The sequence below is a fragment of the Anolis carolinensis genome, chromosome 5, assembly GCF_035594765.1.
Source record: "Anolis carolinensis isolate JA03-04 chromosome 5, rAnoCar3.1.pri, whole genome shotgun sequence".
In the NCBI taxonomy this organism is placed as follows: domain Eukaryota; kingdom Metazoa; phylum Chordata; class Lepidosauria; order Squamata; family Dactyloidae; genus Anolis; species Anolis carolinensis.
The window spans coordinates 192,212,901-192,234,110 of NC_085845.1; the positions used below are offsets into that span (position 1 = coordinate 192,212,901).

General features: G+C 41.0%; 1 protein-coding gene across 4 annotated transcripts in view; it reads right to left on the reverse strand.

The window, feature by feature from the left end:
- LOC100554620 (solute carrier organic anion transporter family member 1A2) overlaps positions 1–21,210 on the reverse strand; it is a 34,440-nt gene that overhangs the window by 3,488 nt on the left and 9,742 nt on the right. For all 4 annotated transcript variants that reach the window (XM_003220759.4, XM_008110361.2, XM_008110363.3 and 1 more), the window contains 11 exons: positions 18,138–18,279; positions 17,392–17,524; positions 16,910–17,016; positions 15,940–16,086; positions 15,141–15,239; positions 10,483–10,716; positions 9,474–9,638; positions 6,364–6,559; positions 4,718–4,883; positions 1,383–1,567; positions 883–947 (listed from right to left, as the gene is read on the reverse strand). In XM_003220759.4, coding sequence (XP_003220807.1) covers positions 883–947; positions 1,383–1,567; positions 4,718–4,883; positions 6,364–6,559; positions 9,474–9,638; positions 10,483–10,716; positions 15,141–15,239; positions 15,940–16,086; positions 16,910–17,016; positions 17,392–17,524; positions 18,138–18,279 — 1,639 coding nt within the window. The remainder of the gene's footprint in view (positions 1–882; positions 948–1,382; positions 1,568–4,717; positions 4,884–6,363; positions 6,560–9,473; positions 9,639–10,482; positions 10,717–15,140; positions 15,240–15,939; positions 16,087–16,909; positions 17,017–17,391; positions 17,525–18,137; positions 18,280–21,210) is intronic.

The window sequence follows — 21,210 nt, forward strand, 5'->3', positions numbered from 1 at the left end:
TTCAGAAGTGAATTTCCCTTTTGAGGGATAGATTTCTCTCACTTCCAGTTGTCTCTCCCCTGTTTGTTAACTTTGAGTCATTTGTAAATCGGATGTTTGTAACTCAGGGACTGCCTGTACATACATATTAAGGTATCTTGGAGACAGGACTCAAGTCTAATGGGTCGGGCTTTAGTACAGGAGGTTGATCACCAAGCTGCAATAAATCTTGCCAACTGGAAAGTTGAGAGTTCATGGCTCAGGTCAGGGTGAGCTCCTGACTTTAAACCCAGCTTCTGTCTACCTAGCAGTTCAAAAACAAAAATATGAGTAGATAAAGCGGGGAAGTATTTAGGCTTGGTGTTTCGATCAGAAAAAAGGAGGAAGCTTACAAACAAAGAAAGCTCTTCGGCAGGAAGATGGAGTGATAGAACCCCCTGGTTGCTGAAATCGATCACAGCCTCCAAAGATGCTGAAAGATGAGAAAACCTATATATACATCTATTTATTGTCTGTCTTCTCATTGTTATAATCAGCATTGACTTTTTGCCGTATATGTGTTCTGTGATCTGCCCTGAGTCGCTTTTGGGGTGAGAAAGGCAGAATATAAATACTGTAGATAAAATAAATAAATATGAAATTCATTTATGTTTCACCTTACATACATCACTTGAAGCTAATTTTATACATTATTTTAGTAATATGTGCTTCACACAAAATTTGTGTCTATTGAATTGTCAGCCACCCATGTGGACAACTTCAGATTTTGGAATGCTTCAGATTTCTGCATAAGATATGTGCTTATTTATTTTAGAGTTGCCAGGAATACATAGTTAAAAGTTTTGACAAGTTGGCATGCAGACTCCAAAGGAAGAGAGTCCCTATTTAAGTAACTTCTCTTACCAAAAGTTCTTTCTGACAGGGAATGGAGGCCTACACCAAATGACTTCTCTTCCGGCTTTAGAGACCTGCACAAAAAAAAACAACATTTCACAATAAATCACCCAACAAGACATTATAATGTGTCAAATATTTACTATGGTAGGCTTATTGTTCTCCAGTTAGGGCAATTTACTCTCATGCTCAATTATGTTCCATTATCTTTAACTGGATCAGATATCATCAAAATCTGTGCATGTGCATGGTTTTAAATTGCCTTGAATGATTATAGTTATTTTAACTTGCCAGAGTCTTGCATGCACTTTCAGTCAGTTTAAATTATTACTGTACTTAAATAGTTTTATCATTCAACAGTTGATTTAATTGTTTTATTCTAGATGGGATTAACAGTAGAATTAAGCTAATTTTGGAGTTGAAAACTGCACTGAACTATTCACAGAAAGTACAAAATTTCATATACTTTTGCATTCCAATCATATGCATTAATTGGACAGATGCAATACCTTAATAAGACCATGTAGCCTGGCATGGCTCCAAAGGAATAAATCAAGCAGCAGACCAAAGATAAAATTAAATAGTACAGCAGCATTTTGCTGCAGTTCTCTCCTCTGTCACATTGGCCTGGCACTGCTGAGCCATTTCCATACTGAAATCCTGGGGTTGAAATGCAGGAGCAGTTTGTAAGGACCTGTCAATCGGGAAAAAGTGAAAGGTATAAGGGGAAAATATGATGCCCAAGATCCTACATCATACTTGTGTGGCAAAAGTCAACACCTACATGGTTGCACCACACCAAACTTCTACTAGATATTGACTTTGTGCAATTGATTGTCTGTCTACCTTCTCTCCCATTGTGCCATAGGGAATGCATTGTGGTTGTTCCTGCAATCCCATTGAATGAAGTGATACAGTGAAAGTGTGCTGGTACGGCTGTACCAGAAGATCCGACTTTATTTTCTTGCTGCTAATGTTTGCAGTCATAGGACAGGCCACCTGTCAATCATCATTAAGTTTGGTTCCGCCCCATGTTCAGGGCTCTGGGAGAGAAGGAGCCATTTTTAAGTCAGTCTCACTTAAGGAAGCTAAGCTATAGGACATAGACCAGCTCGTCCCCTAGAAAAGCTTCATATCTCAAGAACATCTGGGGATATAGAACATCCGAGAAAAGAGAAACAGAAATTCCAGGGGAAAAGGTCCCAAAAGCTCTGGCTGAGAGCTCACAGCCTCTCAGCCTCACAGTTCCTGAGGGAAACAGCCCTAAAGTTTCCAAAGAAACCTCAGAGAGAGAACAGCATCACAGATCCACGGAACCCCAGCTGAAACATCTGCAAGCCTTAGTTGGTAGGTCTACTCGATGCCCAGATGCATTTGGAATCGGTAGTCGGTCCCACATCAGCTAGGCCCATTTGATAGGCAGCCTGGGAGAGGTTATAAGGGGATTTTCCTCTTACAGAGAAAGTACAGCCATCCAAAGCCAATTGCCCGTCCCCTGGGGACAAGATTGAAAAGCCAACAGTTTATTAAGGAAACCTTGAAGTGTTATTTGACTCCTTGAAGATTTATTATTTGTTCATCAATAAAGACTTTGTTATCTCATTAAAGACTCAAAGGACTATCCTTTTCAGGAAAATCCTCAAGAACCTCTCTTTTGAGGCGCCCTGGCTTCCCGCTGGGCATAAAGTATACGTCCTATACAAAGACAATAGTTACAGGCCCAGCGCGTGACAGAAGAAAGCATCTATGGATAGTTAGTTACACACCATAGTACCACTCCAAGAGAAAGGCAAAATATATACAAAATAATTAAATAAATAAAATTCCAAGAATGCAAAACTGCATGACTGGAATCCTGTTGTCTTGTCTCAGCTAGTGTGGACCCATTGCATGAATTGTTTGATGTTGTATCACATGAAGCTATTTCAAATTGGTTTGATGACTCTGCTCTAGCTCAGGGCTAACAATAGGATTTGACTGTGTCCATGTCTGCATCTCTAATGGCTAAACTTGGGGAAATGTGCTTAAACTACTGAGTATGCGTACTGCACAATGGTCCAAAAAATATGATAGAATTTACACATGCGTATGACACCAACCAAAGGCAGGACTGTTTCAGTAGGTTTTGAGGAATTTATCAATATTCATAGATGTCTGCATATTAAAAATGTGTTGAAGTATTGCCTCAGAAATGGTAACTCCTGCCCCTTGAATGTGCTCACAACAACACAAAATTCCTTGAACTCTGGCCATGTTTACACAGACCAGCTAACGTGGATTCGCTTTTCAGCTGCTGCAGGGAATCCATATGACTACTGATTCTCTGCTGAAGTGTGCCATATTCAATCATTAATTCAGTGCAAGGGTAAACAAGATTTACTTCTGAGCTTCCAGAAAGCCTTGGAGCGGTCCTCATGTTTTGGAGATGTAGACATGGACAGTTGGATAGGGCTGGATCTGGCCTGATTCAGTACCCTTGTGTCCAACAAGCCCACTACTCTGTCGCTGCCAAAAGCAATTCCTATGCGGAGACTTCTAGTAAGGCCACAGTGGGGTGCTCAGCAATCTTACTGGGAAAAGAATAATTGCTTTTGTGGCTGACTACTCAGCAGTGGCTAAATGTGCCCTTTGCCTGGACAGGTAGCCATCTGGATGCCAAAATCTATGCTTCACAAGGGCAGCTCCAGGTCAGTTTGACTAAGAAGGTACATGTAGATCAATTCTGAAAGACAGACAGGATTATAGTGGCTTTCCACAATTTTGGGAGAAAATGCTCTTTCCTATCACTTGCTGCCTGATCCTTTAACAGAAGAACTGAACCTGGAAAGAAACTCTTTATCACTTCAAGTTCTTGTAATCTCAAATATGAGTACATTTAAGAATTTTAGCCACATTCTTCTTAAACAAAACTCAATGAAATAAGTAAAGATTTGTGTCCCTATTCTCAGCATGCAAAGGATCATGACAAATCTGCCTGTTAAGCAGCTGTTATAATTAGGCTATCAAAAAACAAGAAGTAGAATTGAACTGTATATTATAACTGAATATATGAGTTGTTGAAGGCTTTCATGGTCAGGATCACAGAGTTGTTGTATGTTTTCCAGGCTGTATGGCCATGTTCCAGAAGTATTCTCTCCTGACGTTTCGTCCACATCTATGGCAGGCATCCTCTGAGGATGCCTGCCATAGATGTGGGCGAAACGTCAGGAGAAAATACTTCTGGAACATGGCCATACAGCCTGGAAACATACAACAACCCTGAATATATGAGTCCATTCAAGTTCAAGGCCAGTCTTATAGCATTATAAACACTCCAGGTGAGACACTGCATCATAGGCTAGCATTTGTAAGTTTACAGTGATGTAGCAATGACTCTGATATGATTCACAATGCTTTTAATGAATAACAACAAGGCATATTGGAGCATCCTCCACAGTGGGGCATTATGCATAACACATCTTGATGTGCAATGGGTCCTGCCACTGCATTATGAGAACCATGGCACTATGAAACCCATTCCACAGCAGGATCCCTGATGCTATGACAGCTCCAATTGCAAAGTGGTTTCAAAGATGTAGTTATGTTATGCAATGGTGCAATTCAACTTGTTGTAATTCTAAATCAGTATACCTAACATGATGTCAGCCTCAAAGTCAACTGTCCTGATAGACAATTTTATTAGTTTTGGCTTCTCTTACATACTCAAGTTCTTTCCATTTTGATTATGAGTTCTCGCCTATCTTTATTCTGCATTCAAAAGAACCCCTACCTGAGTGATAAGTTTAAAAGCTATAGACCCTTCCTCTGAGATATACGTTTAATCTGCCCAAAAAGAATGCCTTACCTCATATTTCCCAGTTCCATTTGATACTTTGCATCCAGCAAGACAGGCTGAAACATATGCTATTCCATTCTCTCCACAAACAGGATCCCACTGCTTAGTTGAACAGTCACAGTCTCGGTTACAGTCGGCATACAGATTTGTTTCCACATATGAGAGTTGATCTATCCTGAAAGATATCCCCCAAAAATGAAATATAAACATGAAAGCAGAGCAAAGTGCCTTGTTCAAATCTGAGAGTATAGTGTTAGTCAATAGTAGTGTGAAAGGTCTTTGCCTGATATTGAAATATCAGAGAGCAATTCTACAAGGACAAGATAACCTATACTCACCCTGCATTGACTTCTGGTTGTCCCCATGATGTTCTACTACTTATAGTCAGTATTGCAGGATATCATGGATTAAACCAGCTTTCCCCCACTTTGAGCAAAGTCTGGAGTTTGTTGGACATTTCTGGCTATCTGCGGCTATGGGGAAATGTGAATACTGAATCGTGTCTTATTTGAATCAGGCTGCTGTCCAGATGGGATGCCAATACCATCGCCCTTTCTCTCCAGTCATCAGTGCAGGGAAAAGGAGATGGATTGTGCCCATGTCAATGCTGCCATCACTCCCAAACATCCACACAGCTCTATGTGCGCTTTTGTCCATTGTGGCTGCCCTGTTTTGTGACTAGGAAGATAGTGGGTAGACCAGACCCATCCTTCTTGCTGGTCACATGGCTATGTCAACATGGAGCATCCATCATGACCAGGAGCTTATTTGTTCTGTATCCAGCTGGGTGACCAGGGGAGGCACAACAAAGTGTCAGGTAATGATCCACCAAAGCTGATGTGCCCTGTCTGCTACCCCCATGCCCATAGGTATTTCCTGTTAAGTAGGGGGTGCATTGATACCGATATGCTGAAATGTAAGTATCTGCATACATGCATCTTCTTTTTTTTCTTTTTTTTAAATCAACCGAGGAAAGAATCACTACTTGGCACTAATTAATTCCACTAGCCACTAATTCCTTTCCACAACTTTACATCAAAGTAATACCACCCGGAGGGCCTGGGTTTTCTGTAAACTGTGTGGGGAAAAGCTATTTTATGTACTGGATTAAAGCCAAAAGAACTACACTGCAAGCCAAATGTCAAAAAGGTCACATTATAGTGAGTATGATTTTTTTTCCTACAGTGTATACAAGCTCTTTGCCATCTTCCCACTTGTTTTATATTATTTATGTGCAAGTGTACTCATTGCTCTTCAACATATACACATATGACCTCATCAGACAAGGGGAATTTAGCATCCACCCTGTCTTGGTGATGGAACCCCATGCAGGACATCAGACGATGTTGTGTGACTTCTGGTGGAGGCCCCATCCCCAACTGGGTTAGAAACATCATTGGACACTTCCCCCAGAATACGGGAAGTTTGATATGTTGTGCTGGCTCCAATGGAGCCAGCATGGAGCCTCACCAGGAGGGTGATGTTTTCCCCATGTGATTTGCCCCGCTGCCCCTCTCTTTTCTTGGTGAAGCCACGCAAAGCATCCCTTTCTGATGAAGCCCCTAGCAAAACTATGCATAAATGAAATTAGGTTAAAGGAGTCAGGGAAAGGTAATCAACTGACTCCCTGGAATAAGGATGAGATGGACACATACCCTTCGTAGGAGATGGTTAAACCAGCAACCGAAGCATTTTTGCAGATCAAGAGGAAAGAAATGAAGTATAGTAGATACTCTAGCAATGATGTCCAAAACCCAATATGTGCAGCTGTATAAGTGTTTATCTTGAATTTCTTCATCATAAGGCCACCAAAAAAATATCCTGCACATATAATTGGCAAATTGTAAACTCCTAGAGAGAAAAACAAAAGGAAGATACAGAGAGCTTTTAACAATAGTGTGACTTGAAAAGGCTCTTTACTTAGACTGGCATCAAAAACCCATAGAAGGAGAGAACAGCTTATGACAATTTTAAGACAGTACTCTACTGCCTGATGGAATGCCCCTGAGATGGAATGTAGCTGTCTAATGTTATGCTTAAATGTGATCATAGTTGCAGCAAGAGAGAATTTCACACTTTGTTGACATCAGATCACATTTGGAGTCCACTATTAGCTACACGTAGTGGAGTCAGGGCCTCTATGGTTAAAATAAATAAATAAATAAATAAATAAATAATAAACTTTATTTAGATCCTTCCACCATCTCCCAGAGGGACTCAGGGTGGCTCACAGAACACTCAAGGTGTAACATGCAAAATACAAGTGCAAAACAAAACACAGACAATAAACAGTCAACATAACATCATCAATTCACGGTACCCCTGGTAAAACAATAAAATACAGCAATTGCTGCAGATAAAATAGTATTATCTGATTTCAGAATTATAAATGCTTAATAAAAATCTAAGGGTCCTTATATGTATTATTACAGAATCTAAACCTGATCAAAGGCTTTTTGGAAAGGCCATGTCTTTAATTGATTGCAGAAGGTTTGGAGGGTAGAGGCTAGACTGATCTCACTCGGGAGGGAATTCCAAAGCTGGGGGGCCATCACCAAGAAGATGTACTTGAGATGGAGGCGGGACCGAGAGGAAGACCTCCCCGGTAGAACTTAAAGCCCATGTCGGTTCATAGAGGAAGACGCACTCTCGAAGATAGGTGGGACCTGAAGCGTATAGAGCTTTATAGGTAACTAGCTGTGCCAGGCCATGCATTGCTGTGGTGAAGTATGGTGGTATGGGAAATAAAGTATTGAGGAATAGGTGGTAGTTAAGGTAAAGCGTAAAGGTTTTCCCCTGACATTAAGTCCAGTCATGTCTTACTCTGGGGGTTGGTGCTTATCTGCATTTCTAAGCTGAAGAGCTGGCGTTGTCCATAGACTCCTCCAAGGTCATGTGGCATGACTGCATGGAGCGCCGTTACCTTCCTGCCGGAGCAATACCTATTCATCTACTCTCATTTGTGAGGCCTAACCAGAGGCGGTCCAACCATAAGGCGAACTAGGCACTTGCCTGTGGCGCCATCGTCCTGGGGGCACCTTCGTCCCAGGAGGATGGCGCCACCCCCAACCTCCTTCTCCTTCGGACCATCTGGCGGCCGCGCTCGGCCTCCCGGCAGCCACGCTGGGCCTCCTGGTGCCCGTCCTGAGCCTCCCACCTTCATGCCGTGCGGGCCCACCTTTGGGGCCTTCAGAGATTGTGAGGTCTGTGGGAACTTGGAAGCTAGGTAAGTGGGGTTTATATATCTGTAGAAGGTCCAGGGTGGAGAAAGAACTCTTCTTTGAAGCAAGTATGAATGTTGTAATTAATCACCTTGATTAGCATTTAATGGCCCTGTGGCTTCAAGGCCTGGCTTCTTCTTGCCTGGGAGAATCTTTTTTGGGAGATGTTAGCTGTCCCTGATTGTTTACTGTCTGGATTTTTCCTGTTTTCAGAGTGTTGTTCTTTATTTATTGTCCTGATTTTAGAGTTTTTCCTGGGGGCTATCTGGGTTATCTAAGTCCACACTGCCCTATATCCCTGTTCAATGTTTGGTGCTAAATTCGCAAATATAGTAATTCCTACATAACATTACCATGTATTAAACTTCTTTTTCTGTTGATTTGTTGTAAAACATGATGCTTTGGTGCTTAATTTGTAAAATCGTAATGTAATTTGATGTTTAATAGGCTTTTCCTTATCCCTCCTTATTATTCAACATTTTCGCTTATCCAACGCTTTTATTTTTCAGTGATTGGTTTCGGGGGGCGGGGGGAGGGAGGGGCACCAAAATTCTGTTTGCCTACACTTGAAAATTACCTAGGGCCGGCTCTGGGCCTAACTCTGCCTGTCCCCTGGGCTGAGTGGGTTGCTAGGAGACCAAGAGGGTGGAGCTTAGCCTTCTAACTGGCAGCAATTGGATAAAAACAATTATTCCTCTCCCTCTAATTAGGACTTTATTTTTCTTTTCTTTTTTGTTGTATGAACGTAGAGGCATGGATGGGGGGTTGTGCTGCCAAGTTTAGTGTTTCTGGGATGTGTAGTTTTGTTGTTTTGTCCTAGGCCGAAATTGCATTATCCTTTTATATATATAGATAACCTGCACATTAAATTGGGCCTGGAAACTTATCAGCAGCCAGTGAAGCTGTTTTAGTAGGGGCATGGTGTGCTCCCTATAACCAGGTCAAGTTAGTAATCTGGCCACCGACCTTTGCACTAACTGCAGTTTCTGAGCCGTCTTCAAAGGCAGCCTCATATAGAGAGCATTGCAGTAGTCCATTCTCTATGTAACTAAGGCATGGACCACCGTGGCCAAGTCAGGATTTTTGAGGCGTTTTAAGGCATTTGCACTTCTGATTAGCAGAGGTGATATCTCTTGCCTGTGAGGTTATTTGCAATTTATTTGGCATCTTCGGGGAAGAGGATTTTCCCAGCAATAATAAAGTGTTTTGAGCAATGTTGTAATGTTGTAATGCAAAGAATTATGGAGTGCTTGATCTCAAATGGGCAATTAATTTCACAATTGACTCAGTCCTGGTTAAAGCAAAATTCTGGAACTGGTTTTTGGACATCTGTATAATGTGGATCAACAAATCGGTCTGCGTTTTAAATTTGGAATATGTTTACTAAGACTGCCATAAGAAACACCTACTCTCTATTGCACTATTGAACTTGTGTCACTGTTTGCAATCACGTTTTAGACCAGGCATCCCAAACGAATAATCACTACATGTTTACACTAAAAAAAAACACACTCAGAAATGCATTACGTATTAAAACACATTACCTATTAAAAAAATGGCATCGGATGCAGATATTCCATATTGCTGCTCCAGATATTTTGGCATAAAGGTGATCATCCCGATCCAGGCATTGAATTGAATTATAGTAACACATACAAAAAGCATGTAAACTCGATTGGTAAGGAGGCTTTTGAGGTAAGGGATGAAATCTGGAAACCAAAGAACAGAATGATTAACCTCTACTATATTGCAGGCTTTTAGACATAATGCAGACTGGTTCTTTGAAATGTATGGAGAAGGGATCGGGGGAGGAAATCCTATCTTTGGCATGACCATTGGTCATCATGCTGACAAATCCAAAATATCTATTTGAAGGACCAAAGACTTAAGCCATGTCTGCAAGGGTCAAATAAAATGAACTTGCCTTGAACCCAGTGCAAACAGTCCACATAATATATGATTAGTTTCATTGCAGAAGTGCTGCTTCCAGCTGTTAATCCACCACAAAAAGAATTGAAAGTTACTCCTGCATTTCCAGGAACCATCAATGTGAACCTGTTATTTTTAACATGTAGACAGTTGGATTGGGCTGGACGATCCAGTGTCCAGTATCCACATATTGAAAAGATCCATTCTACACATTGAAAAGCAGCTTTCCAGCAGAGCCTTGCTGTTAGCATCAGTGCTGGTGATCACATGTCATCAGCAAGGTTTCGTCAGGGAGCTACTTTTGGCAGTCACAACTCCCAGTGGATATAGTACAAGAGACTGCCCAGCTGACCATTTGAACATCAGAATGGATTTGGGGCACTCTCGTGGTTTATTAGGGCAGTTTTGGAGCAGAATAATTCAAAGTATTTGAACTAGTGTAGATACAGCCCTAATCTACAGCCATGATAAGGGCAGCAACAGTCTCTTCAGCATACAGCAATGAACCCTCACTTAAATGCCTCAAAGAAAATAAAGCCCCAACACTTCCTTAAAAAATAGTTTGGTCCATGATCAACAATTACCAATTAAAAGTACCTCCCAATATTTAACGGTTTTACTCACCTTTAGAGATTTCACGTAAGGTCATTTTGGCCTCGCCTTCATTTTCCTTAGGTAGAAATGCCTTGTTGCCCTTGCCTGCTAAATCAATGCTGTTTTCCTCTCCTTCCTTTGGAAGACTCTTGGACATAAAACAAAAGGGGACAGCAACAAGAAAGTTCACAGCAGCACAGATCAGGACTCCTAGCCACCAGGCTCCAACCCAACGAGCATCAGTGAGGCTTAAGGTTACTTCATCTGGGGGGGAAATGAATACATAAGGTTTGATTAGCGGAACCAAGCTTCCTGTTATTTTCAAAATAAGACTGAATCCAACATTTTCTAGTGATTTTTTTTTCTTCCCAGCACATCCACAGACATAAAATGTTTTAAAATGGAGAATAAGGACAATGGAACTATCTAAATGTCCCCTCTCACAATGCAGAGCCATAGCACCTCCCTTGTATAAGAGAGCTAGAGACAATGAAGTGGGTGAGAAGGGGACTAGAATGCTGCTGGCAGACAACTCAGAGTGAGTCCAACTGAACATGGGTTAGGACTTTCCTGGAGGGTTGGTCCCAGAAGATTGTGCTGGGGGACTCCTGTTCGAACCTCAGACCTTTGTCCTGTGGAGTTCCTCAGGGGTCTGTTCTATCCCCCATGCTCTTTAACATCTATATGAAGCCACTGGGTGAGATCATCTGGAGTTTTGGAGTGCCTGAAGCCAGACTGTGACGAATCCAGATAATCGGTCTCAGCCAAGAATTCCTGGAGCTGAGAAGCAACCACTCTCTCCAGGACCTTGCCCAAAAATGGGAGGTTGGAGATTGGCTGGTAGTTGTTCAATAATAATGAATCTAAAGTCGCCTTCTTTAAAATGGGCCTCACAATTGCCTTTTTAAGGCAAGATGGAACATGCCCTTGCTGCAAAGAGGCATTGATGATACCCGTAAACCAATCAGCCAGCCCCCCACCGGCGAGTTTGATAAGCCAAGATGGGCAAGGATCTAGGATGCAAGTGGACGCCCTCACCGCTCCAAGAAACTTGTGACCCATGCCCTTGTCACATCCAAGCTGGATTACATGTTTGGCTTCACCTGTCAGCGGGGCTTGGTCACAGCTACATCCGAAGACATCTCTTTTTGATTCAAATGCTTAATATTGGGAAGGCAGTGAGTAGGTGGGTTGGAACTCACTTCAAAGGTGCTTTAGATTTGAATTAGATCTGAAGTTAACGAAATTCCGAACTAATTGCACAAGCCTACTATCTGACCACATCTCCCAATATGAGCCTACCCGAGCCCTAGGATCGGCTGGAGAGGCCCTACTCTTGGTCCCACCTTCATCTCAAAATGAGAGAGAGGGCCTTCTTGACGGTGGCCCCATGGCTCTAGAACTCCCTCCCAAAGAACATCAGAAAGGCTCCCTCCCAGTTATCCTTCAGAAAGCAAACAAAAGCTTTTCTTTGAAAGGAAGCTTTTGTAGATGACAATGGTTAACTGGGCTAATTGGCAATGGATTTTGGATATGGTTTTTAATTAATGTTAGTTGATTTTAATACTGTCTTGTCATGAACAGTAGTTTTTAGATGAGTTGTAAGATTTTTCATATATTTATTCTGATATATTTTAAATTTGATGTTTTTTATTATGTTGAATGGCATCGAATTGTTGCCAAATGTTAGCCACTCAGAGTCCCTCAATGAGGTAAAGAGGGCGGGATATAAAACAAAGTAAATAAAATAAATAAATAAGAAGATAAGAAGTGGGATGGAGCACCTGTACACTTCGTGTCACAATTCACTGGGTGGAAAGAAAGCATGGTATGGATTGATTTGCCAGCAGGAACTTTAGAATATTCCTTAAGACTACAGTAACCAGATGCGTTTGGGTTTTTCCTTCCCCTGATGTTTGCTTTTTACAACTACATATGTAAGTCAACCACTGGGCTCAAATTCTCTCCCTCACACTTCAACTACCAGTAGTAGAGTAAAAGCTTCCTGAGAAAACAAACTTACTGGGTGCTAGGCTTGTGCACGGATTCGGAGTGGTCAGTTCCCTTGGGCTAATCTGGCTTGGTTGGATGGCCATAAAGGCAAGGGCCAAGCCATCACATTTTTCATCCTTTATGAAATCTCATGGCAGCCAATCACAGTTCCTCCTCCCCTATTCAGCATCATGTGGTGTGAAAGAAGCTGCTGTGTGTTGCTCGCACAAGGTTTTCCTGTGAGCCCTGCCTGTTGGGCCAATCAGAATAAAAGAACACCATGCAAGCTGTGTCTGGTTCCTTAACTCCATTGCAGAAACCCTTGAAGGAAAAAAAGGAAAGGGTCCCAGGAAATGTGCTTCCTTAACCCTGTTGCTGAAACCCAGGCTCCCACGAGGAGAAGAATGGAAAAGGTTCCAGGAGGGGTACTTGCTTAATCCCATTGTTGAAACCCAGGCTCCCTTGAAAGGAAGAAAGGAAAAGATCCCAGGAAGGATGCTTCCTTAACGACATTGCTGAAACCCGAGCCTCCTTGAAAGGAAGAAAGAAAAGGATCCCAGTAATGGAAAGGGAAATCTCATAAGTTCCCCATTATTGTCAATGGGCCGGATCTAGCCGCATTTTTCAGCTACTTGTCCATTTTCGTAAGGTACACAAAAACAGATACATAGTGTACTGGAATCCGGGCAGCTGAGACAGATTAAGGTTCTGCTATTCTCACCTATCCTTCATTCCCTATGTAAATGCAAATCTGAAAAATCTCTGGTCCCAAGAATAAGGGAGACTCAAGTGGTATTTTAAATTTTTTTAGCAATCCAAACCCACTTTCTTGTTTTCCTTCTCTTCAATAGTTTTGGGGTATTTTGCTATCACCTACCCCACAATGCTAGAGGAAATACATTCCATATAGCATCTTTTCTCAGATGCATTGTGGGAAAAGATGGCTCCTAACTGAAGGGAATGACAACCACTGCAAGAAAGCAAGTATAAACATTAAAAGAAAACAGTTTTAAAGGAAGTTATAGGGAAAAGTTTTAAAAGAGGACTACTGTGTCTCAGTGCTAAAAATACACGTTTCTCTGCCATGAGTCACCTGAAATAGAAGTCGATGTTGGTCACTGTGGGAAAACAACAGCAAAAGGTATTTAAAGAAAAGAGGGAAGAAGGTTTTCAAAAGAAGACAAATTTTGGTGTTATTCACAATTTGATTAGGCCCATTAAATCAATGGAAACTTGATGAATCAATAGTTATATTCTTCTGGGAATGTCAACTGGATTTAGACTTCTGACTGTACTATTCTCTCTGTTAATTATGAGAAATAATGTTGCATTGAAAATATACTGTACTAAAAAAAAGCATGTTGCATTCTGGAACAGAATATTTTTAATTCATAATGTATTTTAATAGTTTTAACTGTTTTATGTGCTGTTTTATATTGGTTTGTATGGGCATCTAATTGTTGCCACTGAGCCCCTTCGGGTGAGAAGGGCGGGATATAAATGTGAGAAATAAATAAATAAATGCACACAGTGAAATCCCTATACATCTAGTTATGTCCATGTGGCATCTATTCCATCTTTTCTTCCTGAATAGGTTTTCCAGTAGTTAAAAAAGGTGAAAAGGGGGTAGTAAAACATAAGACAATTACAAACGGAATACATTGTCTGCGCTCCTAAAATTCCAGTGAGGCAGGGTTATTTCCTTCACAAATACAGCTTTGTTTAGAAGCACCTGCTATCAGATTGTGGATATCTGACAATTGGAAGCAAACTAGAATGCTGTCCAGTGTTTTCAATGGAGTGGAATTGGACAGTGTCCCAAAACACTGAGCTCAAAAGCACAAAACTCAGTGTGATGGCTTGAAAAGCAAGATGTCTTGACCCAGTGGCTGGTGAGAGCCCTTCCTTCCATATTCCAAGTCCTATTGCTGTGACTTCATTTGGGGGGGGGGGGGGCAGAAGAGCAGCCAAGCATAGCTTCAACATCCCTTGCCTTAGGAGCTCATGATAATCCCTCCTTCCATATTCTAACTACCATTTTTCTGGTCTCAGAGGAGAGGAGCAGCAGAGCATAGCCCTATTGTACATTGGTCCAGCAGTTCCGAATATCATTGTTCAGGTGTTTGTGTAGGAGAAGAGCAGCCACATCTGCTGAAATTAATTTCCTCCTCCACCACCAATCCTTTTCCCTTATATGCCATATCTTATTTAGATTATAAGCCTGAGGGCATGGAGCTATGCAATCAATGATTTGTAAGTTGTCCTGAGAGCTTTTTTTTGTCTGAAGAATAGAATATATCTGCTCTAAGTACATGGATACACTTTGAAAAGTTTAACTTTGTGTATTGTAGCCATTGTTCTTGATGGTTGAATGATTCTGAAGGTTGTAGATCAAAAAGAGAAACTCTTTGAGCTCTGATACACCTGCCTTGTTTTCCATAGCCTCCTGAAACTTGGCAATGATTGTTAATTATTGTTATCTGATCCAGGTCATTTCTACCCCACCTTTAATTCATGTGGAACTCAAGGCTGTGCCCATGAACTTTCCATTTATGTTCAGACTAAAGCTTGAGCAGATTGACTACACTACGCATATGGAAAATTGTGACTGTTATAGCCTGACACCAGCAGAATTCTGAATGGCATGAACGACATTCTTTTAGATTACCCCATTCTGACCAGTTTTATTACATTACCTGGATTTATGAATCCAACATCCACATACAACTGGGCACAATAGGAACCAATCAATAAGCCCAACAATGGGCCCAACACTGTTGATATTTGTAGGCAGCCTGAAAAACAGAAAGAAATACTTTAAAAACAAGTGAAATTTATATTATATGGTGCTTCATTCCCAACACTTGTTTCGATTGCTATCTTCAGTCAACCAGGGAGCTTCCTTATAATGGCGTGTTGGCACTGATATATTGTGGTTGGTTTCCTTACTGTCTATAGTCTAATTCATGTTGGTTTCCAGATTCTATGGAGCATACTAGCCCCATACAAGAAGGAAGTATGAGGGGATTCGGGTCACAGAAGTACATGAACTTATTTTTTTTAAAAAAAGAGGACAACAATTTACAACACTCTTATCAGGACTGAGAAACTGGAGCGACTACAAAAGGAGAAAAGGGAGATGCATTAGATATGAAAACGTCCACCCTTTCACTATTTTATTATAATTCAATCCAAGCTTCTAGTTGTGAGTGAAGACCAGGACCAAAATAAAATAAATAACTGTAGAAATAAAATTTCAGGACAAACATTGAGGGAAATGGAGATAAAATATCCCAGTGAGATGGGAAATGCTCACTAGTACGTGGGGTGGGGAGAATACGAATGTCTTGAGAGTTATAAGTGGTCAGAAACAACTTAAAATCACACAACCACAAAGAAACAAAAAGTATGAATGGGATTGCATTGAAAATGTTTATCTATCTAGCATTTTAAAATATTGGCTGTTGAAGCATGGCTATTATTTCCAAGTATTACCAATATAGAAAGGTGAATTTTCTGGTTTTGCAAAATCTTCCACATATGAAATGCCTAAAGGAGCAATGGGAGTTTCACCAATTCCACGGATAATATTTCCCACCAAGACAAACACCCACATCGAAGATCTAGTCTGTCTCTCACATTCTGGAAAGGAAAGACACAAGCAGAAATACAAATGTAGACATATGGAGGCTTTCACAAATAAGGAAATACTACAATACTTCTCATAAATCAGTAATGGGGGTTTGTGTCTGTTTGTTGAAAAGCCCTGATAAGAAAAATTCTTGACTGCCAAGAATTCAGGACCGCTCTTGAGCAAAATGTGCATGTAGTTTTTTGTGCAGGAAACAGTATTTCTTGGACAGAAACTGTATTTCTGCACAATATGACATGTGAATTTTGTGCAGAGTACCTCCCAAATTACAACTAGGTTTCAAAAACTGTATTGTTTTCAAAGACTTTCTTACAGCCAAAAATGTTATAAAAATTGCTCTTTGCCTCCTTCAAGAAGAAACAGTGAAGAATAACTACCCTATCATCACTGCTAAAGCAAGAGTGAACTCCTGGTTAATTTAGTTTTCTATATATTCAATGGAAATGGGGTACACCATCCAAGTTGCCAGCCATCTTGTGGCAATGTGTTCAACAGTTCAGGTGAACTATGGCTGGTGAATGGTGCAAGTTATTGGACAGACCAAAAGTATTTATTCATAATGCACATAGTTAAATGATGGAATTCACTATCACTAGATGTAGGAATCACTGCTGAGTTGTGCAACATTAAAAAAGGAGGTTGAACAAAGTCATGGTGGAGTTATGTGATTCCTGTAACCAGCCCTAATCACCAGCTGGTTATAGCATTTTTGACCAGTTTCCAAAGGCTGCCTCATGCAGAGTGTACAACAATAATCCAAACAGGATGTGATCCAATAGAAAAAAGATTCTAGATCCAAAGGGTAAAGCTCACCTTCTATGGGTTGCTCAGTAGGAAGGGAAAGCTGGCTTTGATTTGTGAGGCAAACAGCCATGGTTGAAGAATTTTCAGACACAGAAAGAGTGTTTTCATATTCATACCTGTGGAAACAAGATAATATGTAAATTGAAGGAAAGAAGGAACACAATTTTCTCTTTATATCCATATATTGTCAATATGCACGTGTGTGACCACAAACTATTCTAATAAATGGAAAAGCTTGTAAATCTTAAGAGTCATTTCAAGCTTTTTAGAATGGGAAAAATCATGTACTAGAAAAACTAGAAAACTTTCCAGTGGTGATATTGAAAAGGGGGAACATAGCTTTTTTTCATCACCGCCAAAGTGAATGGTAAGCACCGGTTGGCATGCACAAATTCAGTGTTATGTAACTAGGATGAGAAGATTTCAATGCTCCAACAGAAAATCATATGCCTTCTGTACTTCTGTAGAGTGCCTTCTGTGGAGTATCTTACCTTCCCATCAGAAAATGAGGCAAACCTATCAGAAAGCATCCCAAACCCATAAGCACACAGCCAAGAGCAATCACGCGTGGTCGGTTAACTTTGGATCCCAAATAACTCACAAAGACCATCACCAGTAGGTCACCTGTAGAAAGAAAGATATTGTGTGTGATCCAGCCAAAGTTAAGCAAATTTGGAAGGATATTAATTAGGGAATCATACAGCTGGAAGCATTTCCGGGAGCATCAAGACCAACCCATGCTAGAATCATCTTGAATTCCCTGACTGGCTAAAGGCAAAAAATATCAACAGCTGCAATGCCTGCCCATTCATTTCTGGGCACAATTCAAAGTGCTGTTTTTTTAATATATAAAAGTCCTATGTGGGTGGGTCCAGATTATTTTAAGATATTTATCTCACTGTATGATTCCAGTAGAACTCTAAGATTGAGGCTCTTCTCTACATCCCACCACCTTCTCTTAGAAGGAATACACAATTATCTGGGTTATTTTTTTTACTTCGAAAGTGTAGAAAAGATAATAGCCACTATCAGTTTTGTGAAGATGGAGCATAATATAACCACTGTAACCCTGAACATAGAAATACAGATATATGGTTCAGCTTTACCTTACCATTACTGTCTGCTTTTTTCACCTGCTATATATTTCTTTCTAATAACCTGTATTCAGCTGTTAGCCTAGGGTGGTAATTTGGGTTTTCCATCATAAACCAGTAGCCAACTTTGTCCAGATGCATACCTATTTCAAAGCTTCCATTGATAACTCCAACCAATGAGGCAGGGATGTTGAATCGCCGCTCAATCTGTGTGAGCATGCTGTTCACATATGCTCCAGACATGGTTTTAGTCAGATAGGCAAATGCTAAGGCCACCAGAAATATCTGGAAGAGAAAGAGCAATGCCCATGAAACAATTAATGAGAAAATATCAGGAAGAATTGGAATAACAGAAGAACAAGCCATTTTCATTCAGTTGCATGGTGAATTTATTTAAGTGGTGGATCTACTCAAAGTAAGTTCAGCACCTTTAATGTTTGGAGCAAACCTTGGCGTGAATTCATCACTCCCATTGACATTAACCAGACAATAAGCTCTGTTAAGTTCCATTGAGAGAGTTCTTGTTTCTTTGCACTACTCTGGAAGAGACTATGAGCTCCTTCAAGAAGTAGACTAATGGGTATTCCATCCCACACCATTCAGCTTCAGTAGATCATCCCACATTCTAGTATGAGAATGGGAGTAAACAACTCTCTTATATCAATACTATTAGTTAATAGTATTGATATAAGAGACCCCACGACTGGAAGACCATCGTCCTCGGCCTACAAGGGATCACCTAATGGTGATGGAGTTAATATCTTAGTCTAATATCTTATATGTTGTGTGACATTTGGATATTTAATATTTTGTCCCTTTGAATATCTCACAATGGTATAGAATGAGTTAGTTGAGCCAAAGTTAGGTGATCCAAGGAACCATGGCAAATGATCGGAAACATTGTGGGTAAGCAGAAGTAAGCATTGTGTATTGACAATATTTGGGTTTAAAAGGCCAGTAGTTGGTTGAAATCAGGGCAAGCTCAGTACTGAAACTGACCGGACATCAGCAGAGTTAAAAGCAGATGCATTCCTGTGCATTCCTGTGGCTGGAACCAACAACATTAGCCCAGCATGACTGTGGTTTCATTCAAAGCAAACAAAACAACAGGGAGTGGCCATGTGAGAGAAATGAGCTAGAGGTTGTGAGTGTGAAATAACACTATCAACAACTAGCCATTCCACCTCAGCTGAGCAGAGCCTATGGATTTATCTGTTATGTACCTATCTATGCATGAGAAAGTCAGGAATGACAGGTGCCAATGGAGCAGTGAACTTTAGTGATAAAGCTAATATGTAGAACCCTACCCCAATACAAGTTCAGCCCTGTGGATATCTCCTCTAAAGTTCAGGCCAAAGTTCAGAGTGGTTTTATCATGGAATAATGACCTGGAATAATAATAAAAAACAACAGCCACCACTGAAGGTTGGATACTTTACAGAGCTCAAGAGCCTGACTCCTTTGTATATTGAGAAAGGTGGCACATTATGCATGTATCCAATTGAAATATGCCACTACTGTCTCTTTGGCAGTGTCAGGCTAGAGCCCACAGACAAAAAGAAGTAAAACAATCCCTTAAGAACTCCAGATCCTGATCACCAGCTCAAATTCCTGCCAGTAGCAGGTAAACACACACAAACACTCTGAGCTGGGACAGGTTTTGTCTTGTTGATATCTAAGCTGAATGTGTGAGAATGAGAGGGAGAAGCATGACTTTGCATTTGGGCCCTTTCCATGTTCCCTCCGAATAGCACCTCTGCTATCCTTGCATAATAGTAAAGCTGGGCATGGGTCCAACTGACATGAAGTGAGAAACAACAATATTAGATTTAATCTCAGAGTTAAAGAAGAGGCTGTGGAGATTAAATAAACTAGAAATTTATCTTAATCTCATTAGTTCCACCTACAAAATTAAGTGTCCCTTTGAGTCTTCTTTGGCAGTGCTGATCTAGAGACACAGCTAACAACCTCATCACATTGAGAAAGGAAAAAATGGTTGACTCTCCCGTAGCCCCATTTCGTGTTCTGCTTCCCCATCACACTCACACATGGAAACTTTAGAGCCGGCAATACATTCATCTTAAATTCATCACAAGGTCAGTAATTATTTTGTTTTTAATCAGGAGAAACAACAATGTCCAAAAACCAAGAAACCCTTGACCTACCCAAATCTCCTTACATCAAAGGTGACTGACACCAGTTTAAAACCTCACCTTCCCATGGGAAAAATTGTTCTGCTCCAGAGGATACAAGAGACAGTGATCCAGGTTAAAACCATTGCTTTCCATGGGATCCTGTCGATCTGCATGGAACCCCAGAGGTTACAAGAAGCAGTGATCCAGGTTAAAACCATTGCTTTCCATGGGATCCTAGTCTTCTGCATTAAACTCCATAGGATACAAGAGACTGCTGATGTTTGGGCAATGAAACAGGATGGGAAATTTTTATGGTTTCCATCACACCTGTTTTTCAGTTGTAAAGATGTGAGTAAAGCTGGGCATGTTTAGCCTGCAGAAGAGAAGCCTGAGAGAAGACATGATAGCCATGTATAAATATGTGAGGGGAAGTCATAGGGAGGAGGGAGGAGGCTTGTTTTCTGCTGCCCTGGAGACTGGGATGCAGAACAATGGCTTCAAACTACAGGAAAGGAGATTCCACCTGAACATTAGAAAGAGCTTCCTCACTGTGCGAACTGTTTGGCAGTGGAACTCTCTGCCCTGGAGTGTGGTGGAGGCTCCTTCTTTGGAAACTTTTAAGCAGAAGCTGGATGGCCATCTGTTGGGGGTGCTTTGAATGAGATTTTCCTGCTTCTTGTAGGGGGTTGGACTGGATGGCCTGTGAGGTCTCTTCCAACTCTATGATTCTATGATTCTAAAGTGTGATAAGAGGTAGGAGCTCTGAACACGATTGCTGGCCTGTGTTCAGAGTTCCCTCATTTCAGAACATTTTAGCTTCTTTTCTACCCTGGAACATGTGATGAGCACTGTGCCTCTCTATGCTAGAAAAGGGGCTTAAGTGTTCTATGAGGGGGAAATGTGTCGATATGATGAGATCAGATTGCTGGGGTTCCACCTTTCAGGACACTTCTGCCTCTATTCAACCACAGAGGGTTATGTATGACTGCCAGAAGGAGTTTAACTCATGTGATGAGTTCAGTGCCTCTCCATGTTTGAATAGAGGCTGAAATAGCCTACGACTGGGAAATTTATCAATGTG